Source organism: Tachypleus tridentatus, chromosome 1, assembly GCF_004210375.1.
Source record: "Tachypleus tridentatus isolate NWPU-2018 chromosome 1, ASM421037v1, whole genome shotgun sequence".
Lineage (NCBI taxonomy): Eukaryota > Metazoa > Arthropoda > Merostomata > Xiphosura > Limulidae > Tachypleus > Tachypleus tridentatus.
The window spans coordinates 67,642,584-67,656,641 of record NC_134825.1 but is presented as its reverse complement, the minus strand read 5'-3'; the positions used below and the strand labels follow the sequence as shown (position 1 = coordinate 67,656,641).

The 14,058-nt window shown below is 30.9% G+C and overlaps 1 protein-coding gene across 3 annotated transcripts in view; it reads left to right on the top strand.

Moving 5' to 3' along the window:
• Positions 1-10,873: 10,873 nt before the first annotated feature.
• bur (GMP synthase burgundy) overlaps positions 10,874-14,058 on the top strand; it is a 34,134-nt gene continuing 30,949 nt past the window's right edge. The window contains exons 1-3 of one of the 3 annotated variants that reach the window (XM_076502463.1): positions 10,939-11,012; positions 13,163-13,240; positions 13,333-13,445. In XM_076502463.1, coding sequence (XP_076358578.1) covers positions 13,356-13,445 — 90 coding nt within the window. In that variant the 5' untranslated portion in view covers positions 10,939-11,012; positions 13,163-13,240; positions 13,333-13,355. Of the gene's footprint in view, positions 11,013-13,162; positions 13,242-13,332; positions 13,446-14,058 lie in introns of all 3 variants that reach the window. The other 2 variants (XM_076502454.1, XM_076502470.1) reach the window with 2 other exon arrangements.

The following is a 14,058-nucleotide window of genomic DNA, read 5'->3' as shown; positions in this document are numbered from 1 at the left end:
AGTGTTATGTTTGCAAATAATTCAAACCTTTATAATAATAATATTATATCTCATTACGTTCGTCATGCGAAAGTATACACGATACAGCTATTTTGGACTATATAGTCGAATCTAATGAAAGTAATTATAAATACAACGGTAACAAATATTATTTTCCTCGTAACCATTGTACTCATTTTAAACTAAGTTTAACTAACTGTATGCTAGAAGCATAGATGTAAAACTTATCATGGTGTAGTGTTTATATTTCTGCAAGCCATAACTTTGTATTAAAATAGCATTTGAGTCACTTACCATTTTTTATGAAAAGTCTATTTTAATTCTTATGGGAAAATGGTAATTTGATTTTATACAGTATAATCCCTTGTTTTACTGTTACTTCTGATTTAAAGCTGATTTACTGTACTTTTTGGGAAATCGTATATGCATCATTTTGCTTAAAATGAGAAATATTTAATGGCTGTAGTAGTTTGCGGTTGATCTTTATCATGCGATCTACTTGCAGTAAAACAGAATATAAAATTATGTTAAAAGGTGTATAATATGCCACTTGTTTAAATTACGCAGAATTAGTTATATCATAGGGCACTTTTTTCTAGAAACCTTTTAATCTTTTACTGTGATTAGAAATATGAAATCATTTGTTACTTTTTGATTTGTCTGTTATGACAAGAAACCCACTTAAGTAAAAATTGTATCTCAAGACGGCTGGTATGGGTATTAAAACGTTTATTAAAATAAAGAGGAGAGCAACGTTTCGACCTTTTTAGGTTATCTTCAGGTTAACAAAGATAGCTTGCAACTGATCAGTTACCCTGAAGATGACCTAAGAAGGTCAAAACATTGTCCTCTACTTTATTTTAATAAAAGTTTTAATACCCATACCAGCCGTCTTGAGATAAAATTTGTGTTTTGTCATTGTAATTGATTTGTAATAGAGAGTAATTCAATAATTATACAGCAGATATTTCTGGGTCCACTAGCCAATAAACATATTTGAACTGAGACAAGAGAGATGAAACCGCTGGTGTTGTCATCTTATGAAGTATGTTTTTCGTTGTGATTTTTGTTGCTCAGATACCGCAGAGAGAGATCGTAAATCTCAATGGTGTTAAAAAAACGTCTATTTAATTCTTTCAAACGGTCCTTGCAACATATATTCCAGTTATCTCCAGTAAGACCTGAACCATATATCGTATAATAACATCCTCGAGTTTGTTTTGAGTAATATGGCCCTTAACTAGCAACTACAGTTAACTCTTGTTTTCAGCTATTTTACTAAACCATGAGTTTCGGAAGCAGTGTTATATTGAGGAGGAGAAACTTGTAAAACATTGTGACCTATTAATTGTTACTTTTACAGAAGTCTGATTCCTGAGACGAAATTAATTTTATATTTCTGGTATTTAAATTTGTCATCCAACGCTTAGTACAAATCGCCGTACATAATATTATTATTTTTGTAGTTTGTTTCATTTGTGTTTTAACATTTTCTTAAAGTATTTATAAATAACTATCATATTTAGATGCAATTGTTTTCTCTCAATTAATTCCAGCAAAAGTAATTATCTCTACCACAGCCTGAGGTCGTAAACTTCTCTTTTACTCTGACATTGAGGGAAAATATTGTAAATGTAATTTATTTGTAGTACCTGAACGGAAACAGCATTGTTTTGAAAAATTTGGGTTCAAAATATATACTTAGCAAAGGAAAATCATACGCTTAAACTTGTGATAAAATTTAGAAGTGACTGAAACTTGGGTTTTTGACTAAGGCTGAAAAGGTTCAATGAGGGTACACATAATAAACAAATTATTGTGTGCGAACGCATATTTAGTATTTTTCGTTTTCTTTAGTGATTAAAATCTTTCAAGATGTATGTGTAATTTTAACAACAGAACATTCATCAAAGAATGTAACTGAGTTCATTTCGCTTTTATTCATTATCGTTCTGCGAATTCTTAAGTACGGGAAGGTCATGTGATAGTTTTAGGATTTATCCTCCCCATTTGTTTATTAAAATGTTTGTTTGTTTTTTTTAAATTCGCGTAAAGCTACACGAGGGCTATCTGCGCTAGCCGTCCCTAATTTAACAGTGTAAGTCTAGAGGGAAGGCAGCTAGTCATCAGCGCCAACTCTTGGACTACTCTTTTACTAAAGAATAGTGGGATTGACCATCACATAACACTCTCACGTCTGAAAGGGCGAACATGTCTGGTGAGACGGGGATTCGAACTCGTGACCCTCGGATTACAAGTCGAGCGCCTTAACCACCTGACCATGCCAGACTTTAATAAAATGCCCTCGGGTGGCGCCTACGTTAAAAGAGATGGTATTATAAAATATTGTACACAACGATATGCTGTCTAAGTGTAGAAAAGTTCTAAGTCTTATAGTTTTAAGTAACATGGAAAGTTAAGAGATATCTTATGATTACAGTAAAGGCGTTGTCTTGCATTCAGTACAAAAGGGATCTTTGTTCGTTATTAAATAGATAAAGACTATTTTTCATTTGTTTCTATTGTGCTTGATCTCTTTCTTGAAACTCACTAAAAATCAAATAACTTAAATTTATCCTATGGTATATTTACTGATCGAATCTCTTGTTCCCTGAAGGCATTGTCTGAAAGGTAATTCAGTGTAGCTGAAAACTACACACAGTGGCCTTTATTTCATTAGAAAGTAAGACTAAAGTCAATCATTTTAGATGTCAAAAAAATACACAGGCTCAAAACGTTTTTATACGAAATTATAAAAAACCCTAATACACGAGTGCTTTTGAAAGGTGGACCTTTCTTCTTTAGGGACAAACTTGAAACTGATCATCTTAGTTTATTAAAAGACTTTTTTTTAATTTATCAAAATAAATATTTATATTCAATGAAGTAGAAGAGAAAAATAACTATCAGTTGAAATATTTAACTGAAGACATTTGATGATAACTCTAACTGATTAAGCAGATATAGTACGCTTCTTCAGCTTAAATTTGCTAGATCCTTAGTGAATATTATGTAGAGGGTATCAACATGAACCAGATTTCTTTATATTTATGATTTTAAGTTACAGTCCATAGTCTATAATGGAAGAAACTTCGTTCAATGTAATACGGTTGCTTCGATATATTTATTCCTTATCTTTACTATTCTGATCTTAAAAAGTGGTTAAATATGTATAAAGAATCGCCTTTTGAATGCAGCTTTCATCCTAACAGCTTAATATATCAAATATATTTTTAAATAATACAGCATTGATTCAAAAACCATTTTACTTAATAGCATAAAAAAAAAACCTAGTAGGCTGTGCTTCAGTCAGAAATTACCTGAATGTAAAATATTAATATAATTACATTCTTTAAGCAAAATTGGAAATAAATGTAAATCTTCTGCTTACATGCCTCTGAAAATTGAAAATCAGAAAGTTAAAACGAATTAGAATATCAGGTTATCCAATGAAATAGTATTAGTAATATTTCCTTGTTCCACTTTCTTTAAACTTTCACTTACCTACTTAACCTATGAATAGTTTTTGTGTTTTTTTAACATGTTTATTTGTTGTGGTATGCTATTTTGGACAAAATGAAATTGACTGTTTTATACTTGTTTTAAGACTTACATTTTATTATATCATTTTTAGTTGATTTCAACAAATTTCGATCTGTGGAAACTCAATTTCCTTTTTACGATGGTTAGCCCTATCTTTAGCTACAGGAATCCAGTTTTCCATTGACTATGTATATGCATACCCTACCGTCTCTTTCTTTTTATTGCACTTTTCTTGGGTTAGTTTCACTTTTAACAGTTTTATATTGGTGAGAGGTAACATTTTAGACATATTTGAAGGTTAATGTTATACAGTTTTGTTTGCAATACTAGTAATGGCTGTTCGAAAAATAATTTACGATATTTAAAAATCCAAATTTTTCGAAACGGCTCTTTATTAACTCTGAACTTCTAATCATCCCATTAGTGGAGAAATTTTTCTAACAGACAAATCAAATACAAACAATATTTATGTGAAACGCAAGAATATGCAGTCGTTAATTTTTTACACAGTTCGCCAATTCAAGATAGTTTATACAAGAAACAATCAAGCAAAGCCAGAACTCGTAAAAAACAAAATATATATTTTATTTAATACGTAAGAAACATATGTAAAATAGATTACCAAAGTATTGAAATGAGAACAAATGCCTTTTAATTTAATGTTTGGCTTTGAGTATTAATTATATTATAAATTATTTTTACCAATAAACAGAACTATTTTTGCAGCATAACTTATTATTTACCATAATATATGAATTTAACTTTTTTGTTAATTATATTTATCCAAAATAAATTCACGGTCGAAGTGAACATTGCTTCTCGGTAAATGGTTCTTATTAGTCAAGTTTGGGTGTAAGCAAGAGGTTTTGGCTTAGATGGTTAACTATTTCAATAGCTCTTAGGTTGGTTAAACTACAGCTGTTGTACTGTTTTTCTAATGCAAGTATCCCTGGTCAATTCCTATAAGAACTCATGATAGTTTCTATACCAAACTATCCTCAGTACACATGGCAACAACCTTTATTATTAATTACTCGTTTAATTAACTAACCAACGTTTTGTTATTAAAAACTAATTATTTGTTTTATTTCAATGCAAAACTCTCTCGAATCCAACTTTCCAGTAGAACCCTCACTTGAACAACGGGCGGAAATGACATCAGGCCATGACACATGTAAACGGGAGTTGAGGGTGATGTCATCAAAGATTGCCACCAGGCAGCCGTGGCTAATATATCTCACCATAATTTTAATTAATTAATTAAATCATCCTTAAAAGGACGCTTAACACTAATTTATTTATGATTAAGTTCACTTAAAAAGGACATTAACTTCCTTATCATTACTTAGTCTTAAAAGGGCAATCTAATAATTGAAACTTAATCAGTCGAGTGACTAGATTTTTAGTGTGAAATTATTACATTTCCTATCATAAAAGGACTATATCTTACTCAATCTTATGAATACAATATATAACTATGTGTTTATATCGCTCTAAAAATGACAATATCATTCAATAATTAAAATGTATACTTTATACAACAATAACTCATATGCACGATCTCGAACATGTGTCAAAGATGATTACGTAGTCTCCTATGCTCGAGCGAAGGATGATGACATAACTTGTTTGTTTGTTTGTTTTGGAATTTCGCACAAAGCTACTCGAGGGCTATCTGTGCTAGCCGTCCCTAATTTAGCAGTGTAAGACTAGAGGGAAGGCAGCTAGTCATCACCACCCACTGCCAACTCTTTGGCTACTCTTTTACCAACGAATAGTGGGATTGACTGTCACATTATACGCCCCCACGGCTGCGAGGGCGAGCATGTTTAGCGCGACGCGGGCGCGAACCCGCGACCCTCGGATTACGAGTCGCACGCCTTACACGGATGACATAACTGTGTTAATAGCCTCATCAATGGTTAAAAAGGATAAACTCTCAGTACTTTAAAGGATCGTCACTTATTATCGTTCAAACAATTAGTTTACCCATACTTAAAATAGCAAAACTTACCATTTCTTATAGATTATTCGCTTCAGATCGTACCATAAAAATAAAACACGTAAAACTCTGCAGTCATTATTCTATGTTATTGAAAAACATTAGATAAGAATACAATTTAAAATTTTGTTTGATCAGTGACATTTCAGTCAAATTTTGACACTTCTTTATTCTTATGTGGTAGTCAGGTAGTCACAGACACAACACTTGAAAGTAAGGTTGCCCTTGAGTCTAATAACTGCTGTATATACTTGTTTTATTATGTTATTAGCCACACAGAAAATTTACCACAATAACGAAAATTTACTTGAGAATCATAATCGTAAGATAATCCTTAGTTATAAATCAAGAAATTATTCTTCGACTATTTCAAAACAATAATACTTCCTCTCATGGATTTTGAAACTGTTACTGTAACATGAATTACCTTCCATTTACACTTTATCAAATGTGTAACAGTTACCAGAGTTCTATGATTTTCTTATGTGAAACTCACTTGTCTTCGTAGATTAATATAGCATCTTTAGTACCTGTAGGTAAAATCTCTGACTTAAGTATCACACATACTGAAACATGTGTTAACAAAACATCAAATATACTGGGATAGTACTTACGAAACTTTTGTAGTTTATCAATAAATATCAAGCTTAGTCTTTTATGGTTGAATTACACAACATGAAATTTTGTTTCAAATATTTTTTTTACATTCATGTAATAACTGTTTTACATCGAGTTATGATGAAACATGCGTTTTTCTATATCAAATAGTAGGTTTTTAGAAACTAATATTCATGTTGTGTAATTTAACCGTAAAAGAATAAGCTTGGCATTTATTTATAAATTAATTTTTTTTCGTAAATAGTAACCTAGTGCATTTTGAAGTTTTGTTAATTGTTTCAAAATTTGTGAAACTTAAGTCCGAGGTTTTATCTACATATACTAAAGATAATAATTTTTATACATTTAATAAAGTGTAAATGAATAATAATTCATGTAAATATGGTCGAGCTACCCGGTTAGTCCATATAATATGAATCTATTGTAAATACATAGATAGCGACAATGTGTTACAATTAACTTTTATTCTAATAAAAGTTTTCCATAAATATAAATGTCGAACGTTTAAGTAGAGCTTTCACTTTGCTCTAAGTGGACTGAAACACTCTGATGATTTTCCGGTATAGTATATAATAACCCATGCTGAGTAATGAAGCTTTTTTTAGTTTGCCCCTGAAGAAGAAAGGTCCACCTTCCGAAAGCCCTCGGGTTATAGGATTTCTATTTCATTTTTATCAAGACTTCTTGAACCAACGTGTTTTTAGAACACCATTAACCATTTGAACGTTATGTAACGACTTATAAATTTCAATAATTAAAGTATAATGTACATAAGTAGAATTTATTATGAAATACATTGTATATTATAATAAATTCTAATTGAATACATATAGCGATTTACGATTAATTATTAAAATGTATTATAGTAACAGATGTTACATATGTATATGACAAACACTGAACTGTTAGCAAATACTTCAATCACTTGCTTTATAGTCTATGATCATGTTGGGTTGTGGCCAAGCTTTACTTATATTTCTTTGAATTCTGCTCTACTTCACAAGCCACATAGTCTTGGTCATTTCAGAACTGGCCTTTAAACGAGTCATCTTTGATTAAAAAATGTGCGTTTGTGTTGGTGACGTTAATATCTCCAAGGTGCTGTAGAAGAAAACTTTACATATAAACATATTGTCATAATAATTGTCGATATACGTATTCTAGTTTGACATAGTTTTATGAACTGATAATATAAAAAACGTGTAAAAATTTGTATATGTGTTTCGTAATACACAGTCTGAAAATTGTGATGTTTTAAACATCAGTAATCAGTAAGTCGTTCATTTATTACATTTATTTGTTAGGCGATTATTGGTTATGTATAATTTGTGAAATATTAAATATCCTACCGAACATTGTGTGAAAGAAGTTATGAATAATTTAGAAATGTATTCCAAACTTCACAAATTTTGTGTGCATTTGGATGTGATAAATGATTATTTGGAAAATGGTTAACTACAGTAAGCCAGTCATTTATTATTGAATGGTAATGCCCTTTCTTGGGTGATTTAAACATATAGTCATATATTGTATCCGTCGGATTGAGTAAGATATAATATTTTTATGACAGGAAATGTAATAATTTAGTACTGAAAATCTTTAATCGTTTGATTGAGTAAGTTTTAATTATCATATTATCTTTGTGGGACTAATTAATGATAAGGAAAGGTAATGTCCTCTTTTAGAACTCCACCTCTGAAAAACATGAGATAAAGTAAAATGTGTCAATTATTTTGTTGAATTAAGTCAAATTAGTAAAAGTGTTATTGCATAATAAACGTTTTATTGACAATGTTAATTGTTGTATTAAGTCAAATTAGTAAAACTACAAGTTTTAGCTGTTGTATGTATTACCCTTTTTAGTGTGATTTAAACATATAGTCATGTATCGTATGCATGGTAAAAATATACATAACTGTGATCATGTTACGTTAAACAATATATCATGTCATTGAAAAACACTTGATTCATAAAGAAAGAAGCAAATTTTAATTAATCTAAATAGTTAGGAAGTGTAATTAACTGGTGAATTAGTGTTAAGCCTCCTTTTTAGGACTAATTAATTATAAATGAATTAACGGCTAATTATCGACATAATGAAGCAAGGTATTGTACGAAACATGGTCGCCTAAATACACGTTCTCTACTTCGTTGTAGGATGATTTAATTATTAATTAATTAACTGATGAATTATCGTTCACTGTACATTTTAAGATTTAATAATTAGTGTTAAGCGTTCTTTTAAAGACGAATTCATTTTAAATTAATTAGTCGTAATCATCTTTCTAAAGAACGATTTAAATAATAAATGATTAATTATCAAAATGATAAGACCTGTATTCCATAAGCCATAGTCACCTATTATGGCGGTCTAGAAATACGTTCTCTACTTTGTGGTACTATTACGTAATTATCCATAATAGCCGACTGTCTAGCATCGAAATATAATTTTAGCTCTCCATTAGCTAGTTTCGACCTCTAGTGACACTTTTTTGAATTATAACATCACAACCACATGTCATAATGGCTTGCCAACGCCTCCGTAACTATTCGGTGGTAATTTAGGATTATGACTTTGTCACCCTGGACGACAACAAGCCCCTCTCCCCTACACTTGAGGCAACCAATAAGCGTGAGACGGAATGCTTTGAGCATCAAAGTGCGAAGCTTACTACTCTCGCTACATAAATCAAAGTTGAGATGTTTTTCATAATATATTCTAGTACATCATTAGCTTTTGTTTGTTTTGTTTTTTTTAATTTCGCACAAAGCTACTCGAGGGCTATCTGTGCTAGCCGTCCCTAATTTAGTAGTGTAAGACTAGAGGGAAGGTAGCTAGTCATCACCACCCACCGCCAACTCTTGGGCTACTCTTTTACCAACAAATAGTGGGATTGACCGTCACATAATAACGCCCCTACGGCTGAAAGGGCGAGCATGTTTGGCGCGACCCTCAGATTACAAGTCGCACGCCTTAAGACACTTGGCCATGCCGGACCCTCACATTGTCAGCTATGTTAACCAATTCTCCAAACTGATTTAACAGTACATTTCAGGCCCGGCATGGCCAAGCGCGTTAAGGCGTGCGACTCGTAATCTGAGGGTCGCGGGTTCGCATCCCCGTCGCGCCAAACATGCTCGCCCTTTCAGCCGTGGAGGCGTTATAATGTTACAGTCAATCCCACTATTCGTTGGTAAAAGAGTAGCCCAAGAGTTGGCGGTGGGTGGTGATGACTAGCTGCCTTCCCTCTAGTCTTACACTGCTAAATTAGGGACGGCTAGCACAGATAGCCCTCGAGTAGCTTTGTGCGATATTCAAAACAAACAAACAAAAGTACATTTCCATCCTACCGTTAAAGAAAATGTTTATGGAAGTTTAATCTTTAAAAATTTTCATGTGCAATCAATTGAAACTTAAATTAATTTTAAGGTGAAGATTCTTTCACTTACTCTCCTTTATCTTGACCAAGTGGAGCTCCAGTGTACTTACAACGAAAAGTGACGTCAATGCTTAATGAATTAAATTACGATTTAGAGAAAAATATAAACCATTTAATTTGTGAAAAGTCAGTAAAGGCGTTTTGTTTGTTCATTGGCTTCAGAATTTTACTTTAGCTGTCTCTAAGTTTGAGTTGGTAAATTATATGGCAGGTAAATTGTCAACATCACTCACTGCCATTTCTTCGACTACTCTTATGTAATCAATTTCCCGCTGGTACAGCAGTAAGTCTAAGGATTTACAATGCTAAAATTAGGGATTCGATTCCCCTCGGCGGACTCAGGAGATAGCCTGATGTGATTTTACTATAAGAAAACATCCACCTTATTAATTTAAATAGTGATATTGACTTTAATTTTTATGTCGGGTTCAAGGTCACAAAATGCGGAGCGCATTTATACTGTCAAGACACGCTTATTACTCGACGACGGCCAGCCTCAGTACTACCATACTGCATAATGTTTGATAAATTATTACATTTCGGACAAAACAATTATTATACTTTATGTTCATTATAAAATAGTTAACCTTAAAGAGTTGATTCATATATACACTAGAATGACAAACATTTTTATGGTGTTGTTTTAGTGCAAAGTTAGACAATTAAGTATTGTAAGTCCAGATATACAGCTGTTCCACAGATGGAAAACATTTATCAAGATTTATTAATTTTTGTAAATTTTGTAGCTAACAACAAAAGGTCAGTACAAATATTTTTTTAAATATATGTAGAAGTTAAAATGGTAAAAAAAAAAAGTGGCTTATATTGCTGTGTAATATTTAGCCTTCAGAAAAGCTATTCAAAACAAGATTTCATCATGTGATGTCATGTGACCTACCAGGAGCACATGATTTCACGTGGCTGTTGTTTTTACCTTGAACCTACAGATACCCTATAGAAATTCGCTTATACTTATGAAAATAAGAAATGTTTTTTTAAAGAAAAAGAAGAGCATTATTTTGATCAAATAAGAGACGCGACTTGGATAAACTCTTGTTAAAAGCTACTTATTCTATAAAATTACCTCCTTTATAAAATATAATAATAATGTAAGGAAAACTTAGTTTAAATCTAACATAACTGGAATATAAGTAATAAGTTAGTATTCTACACATATATGTTTAATTATTTATTTCTCTACATACCATCTTAGAAATAGAACAAACAACCTTATTCTTAATAGTTAGTTACATTTATTCACTATTATGGTTGGGAGCTACAGCCGTCAGGTAGCGCTCTATCTATCGAGGTATTAAGCGAGCGCATGCGTCCTTCTAAAGTTGGGGTCAGCACGGAGGGAATTGGTGTTTAGACGGTTTTTCATATTCTACAAAATCTCACTGTTAAAGGTATGCGTTTTTTTTATTCTTGAATGAGTTTCAGAAGAAAAATTATTTGTAAATATTATTTACGTTCATGCGATTTTCTTAGGTTTATATATACACAGGTAGATGATGCAATAATTATAAAGTGTCTTACGAATACGAGTCGAGAGTCTCAGACATAGGATATGGCTAATAATAATAAGTAATGTATTCGATGAAATGTAATTTTTGTATTGCAACAGAAGTTAGTATTTGTACTGAGACTAGATTAGCATTAAATGTTTATGTGCTTGTGAGCGTTTAGAATATTCTATCACTTTGAAACTGGAAGATTCCCAAAACATCTGTTTCTGTTGTGAACTAGAAAAGATTAAAAGTAAAAATCCGCAGAGTTAGCCAGTATAAGTTATAATATTAACCAGTTGTTTAATTTTATTTCTACCTCAGTAATTTGTATATGTTTTTGAAAATTAGGTTAAGCTTATGAAATAATAACATTATAACAAAACTGACATATTCATAAAAACCTTATGCATTTAGTAATATAATGAATGTATAGATATTGTTTATTATTGTTTTTGAAGATGTCTGATGGATATCATAATATCATGTCTAATTGTATATTATAGCTATGATATACATCTGTATGTTTCATAAAAAATGCTGACAGTAAAAAGAACAGCCCTTGTATATTTTTAATCATGGTTTTATTAGTCATCAAAAATAAGCAAAACTTCCAATTTAATACCTTAGAAATTCTACAGTATACTTATGTTGTGCAATTATCCAGTTCCATTGATAATTTATGATACATGTATATATTGGGACTTGGACTAATTTTATAATGTGGTACAAGAAACTCCTCAGCACTGCGGTAGAGAAATTGAAAATCTAATTAATCAATTCATTCTAACAAGATGTGGAAAATAAGGAGTTTAACTTTTTTTTTCAGAAAACTACGGGTTAAATACTTCAATGACAACTGTTAAATTTTTGTTGTAGATCAATTTAATCTGAGACTTTATTATTGAATAAAATGTTGAATTGTTAAAATATTTAAGTTACGTAGTTAAATTGGTCCATCATCTGAAAGCAAGTAGTTTTTTGCAGAAACCTCATAATTAATATAAATGGAGTCATATTTTGTATGATGTTATAAATGTGAAATTTGCATTCATTGTGTCAAATAACTTGTGCATTAAATGATTTAAATAATTCCCAGAATATGTATTTTGTAGTTGTCTACATTAAGCTAACCCCAATGAATTGCCTAAGAAATTGAATATTAATAGCAAAAGGTTTATTTGCAAGTACTAAGGAAATTTTAAAAGCCCATTTTCTGTTTAGAAAATAATTTATTTTTTCATTTTAGGTTAATAAACAAACTAATCAGTTGCAGAGGTATTGAACATAATTTTTTATTTTCGTTTTTTTGAACCATGATTATTGTTGCAATGTATTTACATCTCTACTGGGATTATTAAACAGATATAAATATGTCATAGAGGGCATTAATGGTGAAAAATGACATTCTTCAACATTTTATATACTGTGCTCTCGTTTTTCACATTACAGCTAATTGGTTTTGATAGTTCTTAAGAGTAATGGATTAAAACCTGGAAAATAGCTAAAATATACATTTTTGATAGTATGAAGGAAGAAACTTGCAATTATTGCAGTAATATTTAGGAAGAAATGCAGATGTGGAAATGGTTTGGCAAAATGTTATAGGTCAACTTCAGATCTAAAGTACATTTTGGCTACTGGTTTTCAAATCAAGATTTGCACAATGGCTGAACATTCTATACAAGTATGCTATAGTATGTTGCTTCATAATTTTTGTTCATAATTATCAAATTCTGCTATAATTGATGGCTACTGTACATATTGAACCCGAGCTTGCTAGGTCATTTGTGACTATTCTATACAAGACAATGTTGAACTTTTGTTTAGCCTTTCAAATAGCTTGTTCTTTTGCTCTTAATACCTATCACACTCTAATAGAAAAGATGTTTTCTTAGTTCTCATGTTTGTATTATTCTTAGAATTATTTTTTATAGTAACTTGCATTACATAAATTTGTATTAATATTTCTGAGTGTTGTAGAGGTAATAATTTTTGTTTTTATTCCTCTATAAATGACCCTTGGATTGAAATAATTAACGTAATTGAAGACGAGGATCATATTGTAAATTAATTTACAAAATCCCAAGAGATAAGAAAAAAATACTCCTAATTATTACAAAAAAAAAGGTATGTGCTTTATTTTCTTATGTTATATTACTATTAAACCTTAGTTGTAACACAAATAATTGAAGCATAATTATTTTAAATTGTAATTTCTAGTGTTGTTGTGGAGGCCGTGTCATGTACGACACAGGGCAAGAAACCCGCGTTAATGGTGTTTTGCACTCTGAAAAAGTAGCTATTCTTGATGCTGGAGCTCAGTATGGGAAGGTAAGTATACTTAGAAAATTATATATTTAAAAATGGCTGCTATGTGTAGAGAAAGCAGTATGTAGAGGAGAGAACGTTTTGACCTTCTTCGGTCATCATCAGGTTTACAAAGAAGTAGGTAACTGACCAGAAGCTCACCACATGTTTGAAGGTGGTTGTATAATTCAGTGTAGGAATGTAGTCATCATCATGGATGAGTATGCTTAGGATTTTAAAGATTAAATAATATTGTACACAAGTTTGTGTTTTTTAAACAACTTTAGTCAATGCATTATACAGAAATCACCTTTTTATATATCTTATTTACCTAATCATATTAGAAATACAGTAGCAAACCAATAATCAAATCAATTAATGTTTTTAAAAATTCATGTCCATTTTAATTTGCCATTTATCTTTTGTTAAATGTGGCTCAAAAATTAGTTTTAAAATTGGACAGAAAATGTAGTCCCGTAGTTTTAGAATTTAAACCTTGGTGATATGCTTCTTGCTAATTTTGTTATAGGAAGCTAAATATAAATTTGCATATTTTGTACTTTATGAAACGTGTATGCAAACTAGAAATTAATGAGTCCATTTTGTTAAGATACATAAGGTGTTACTGATCTTTCTT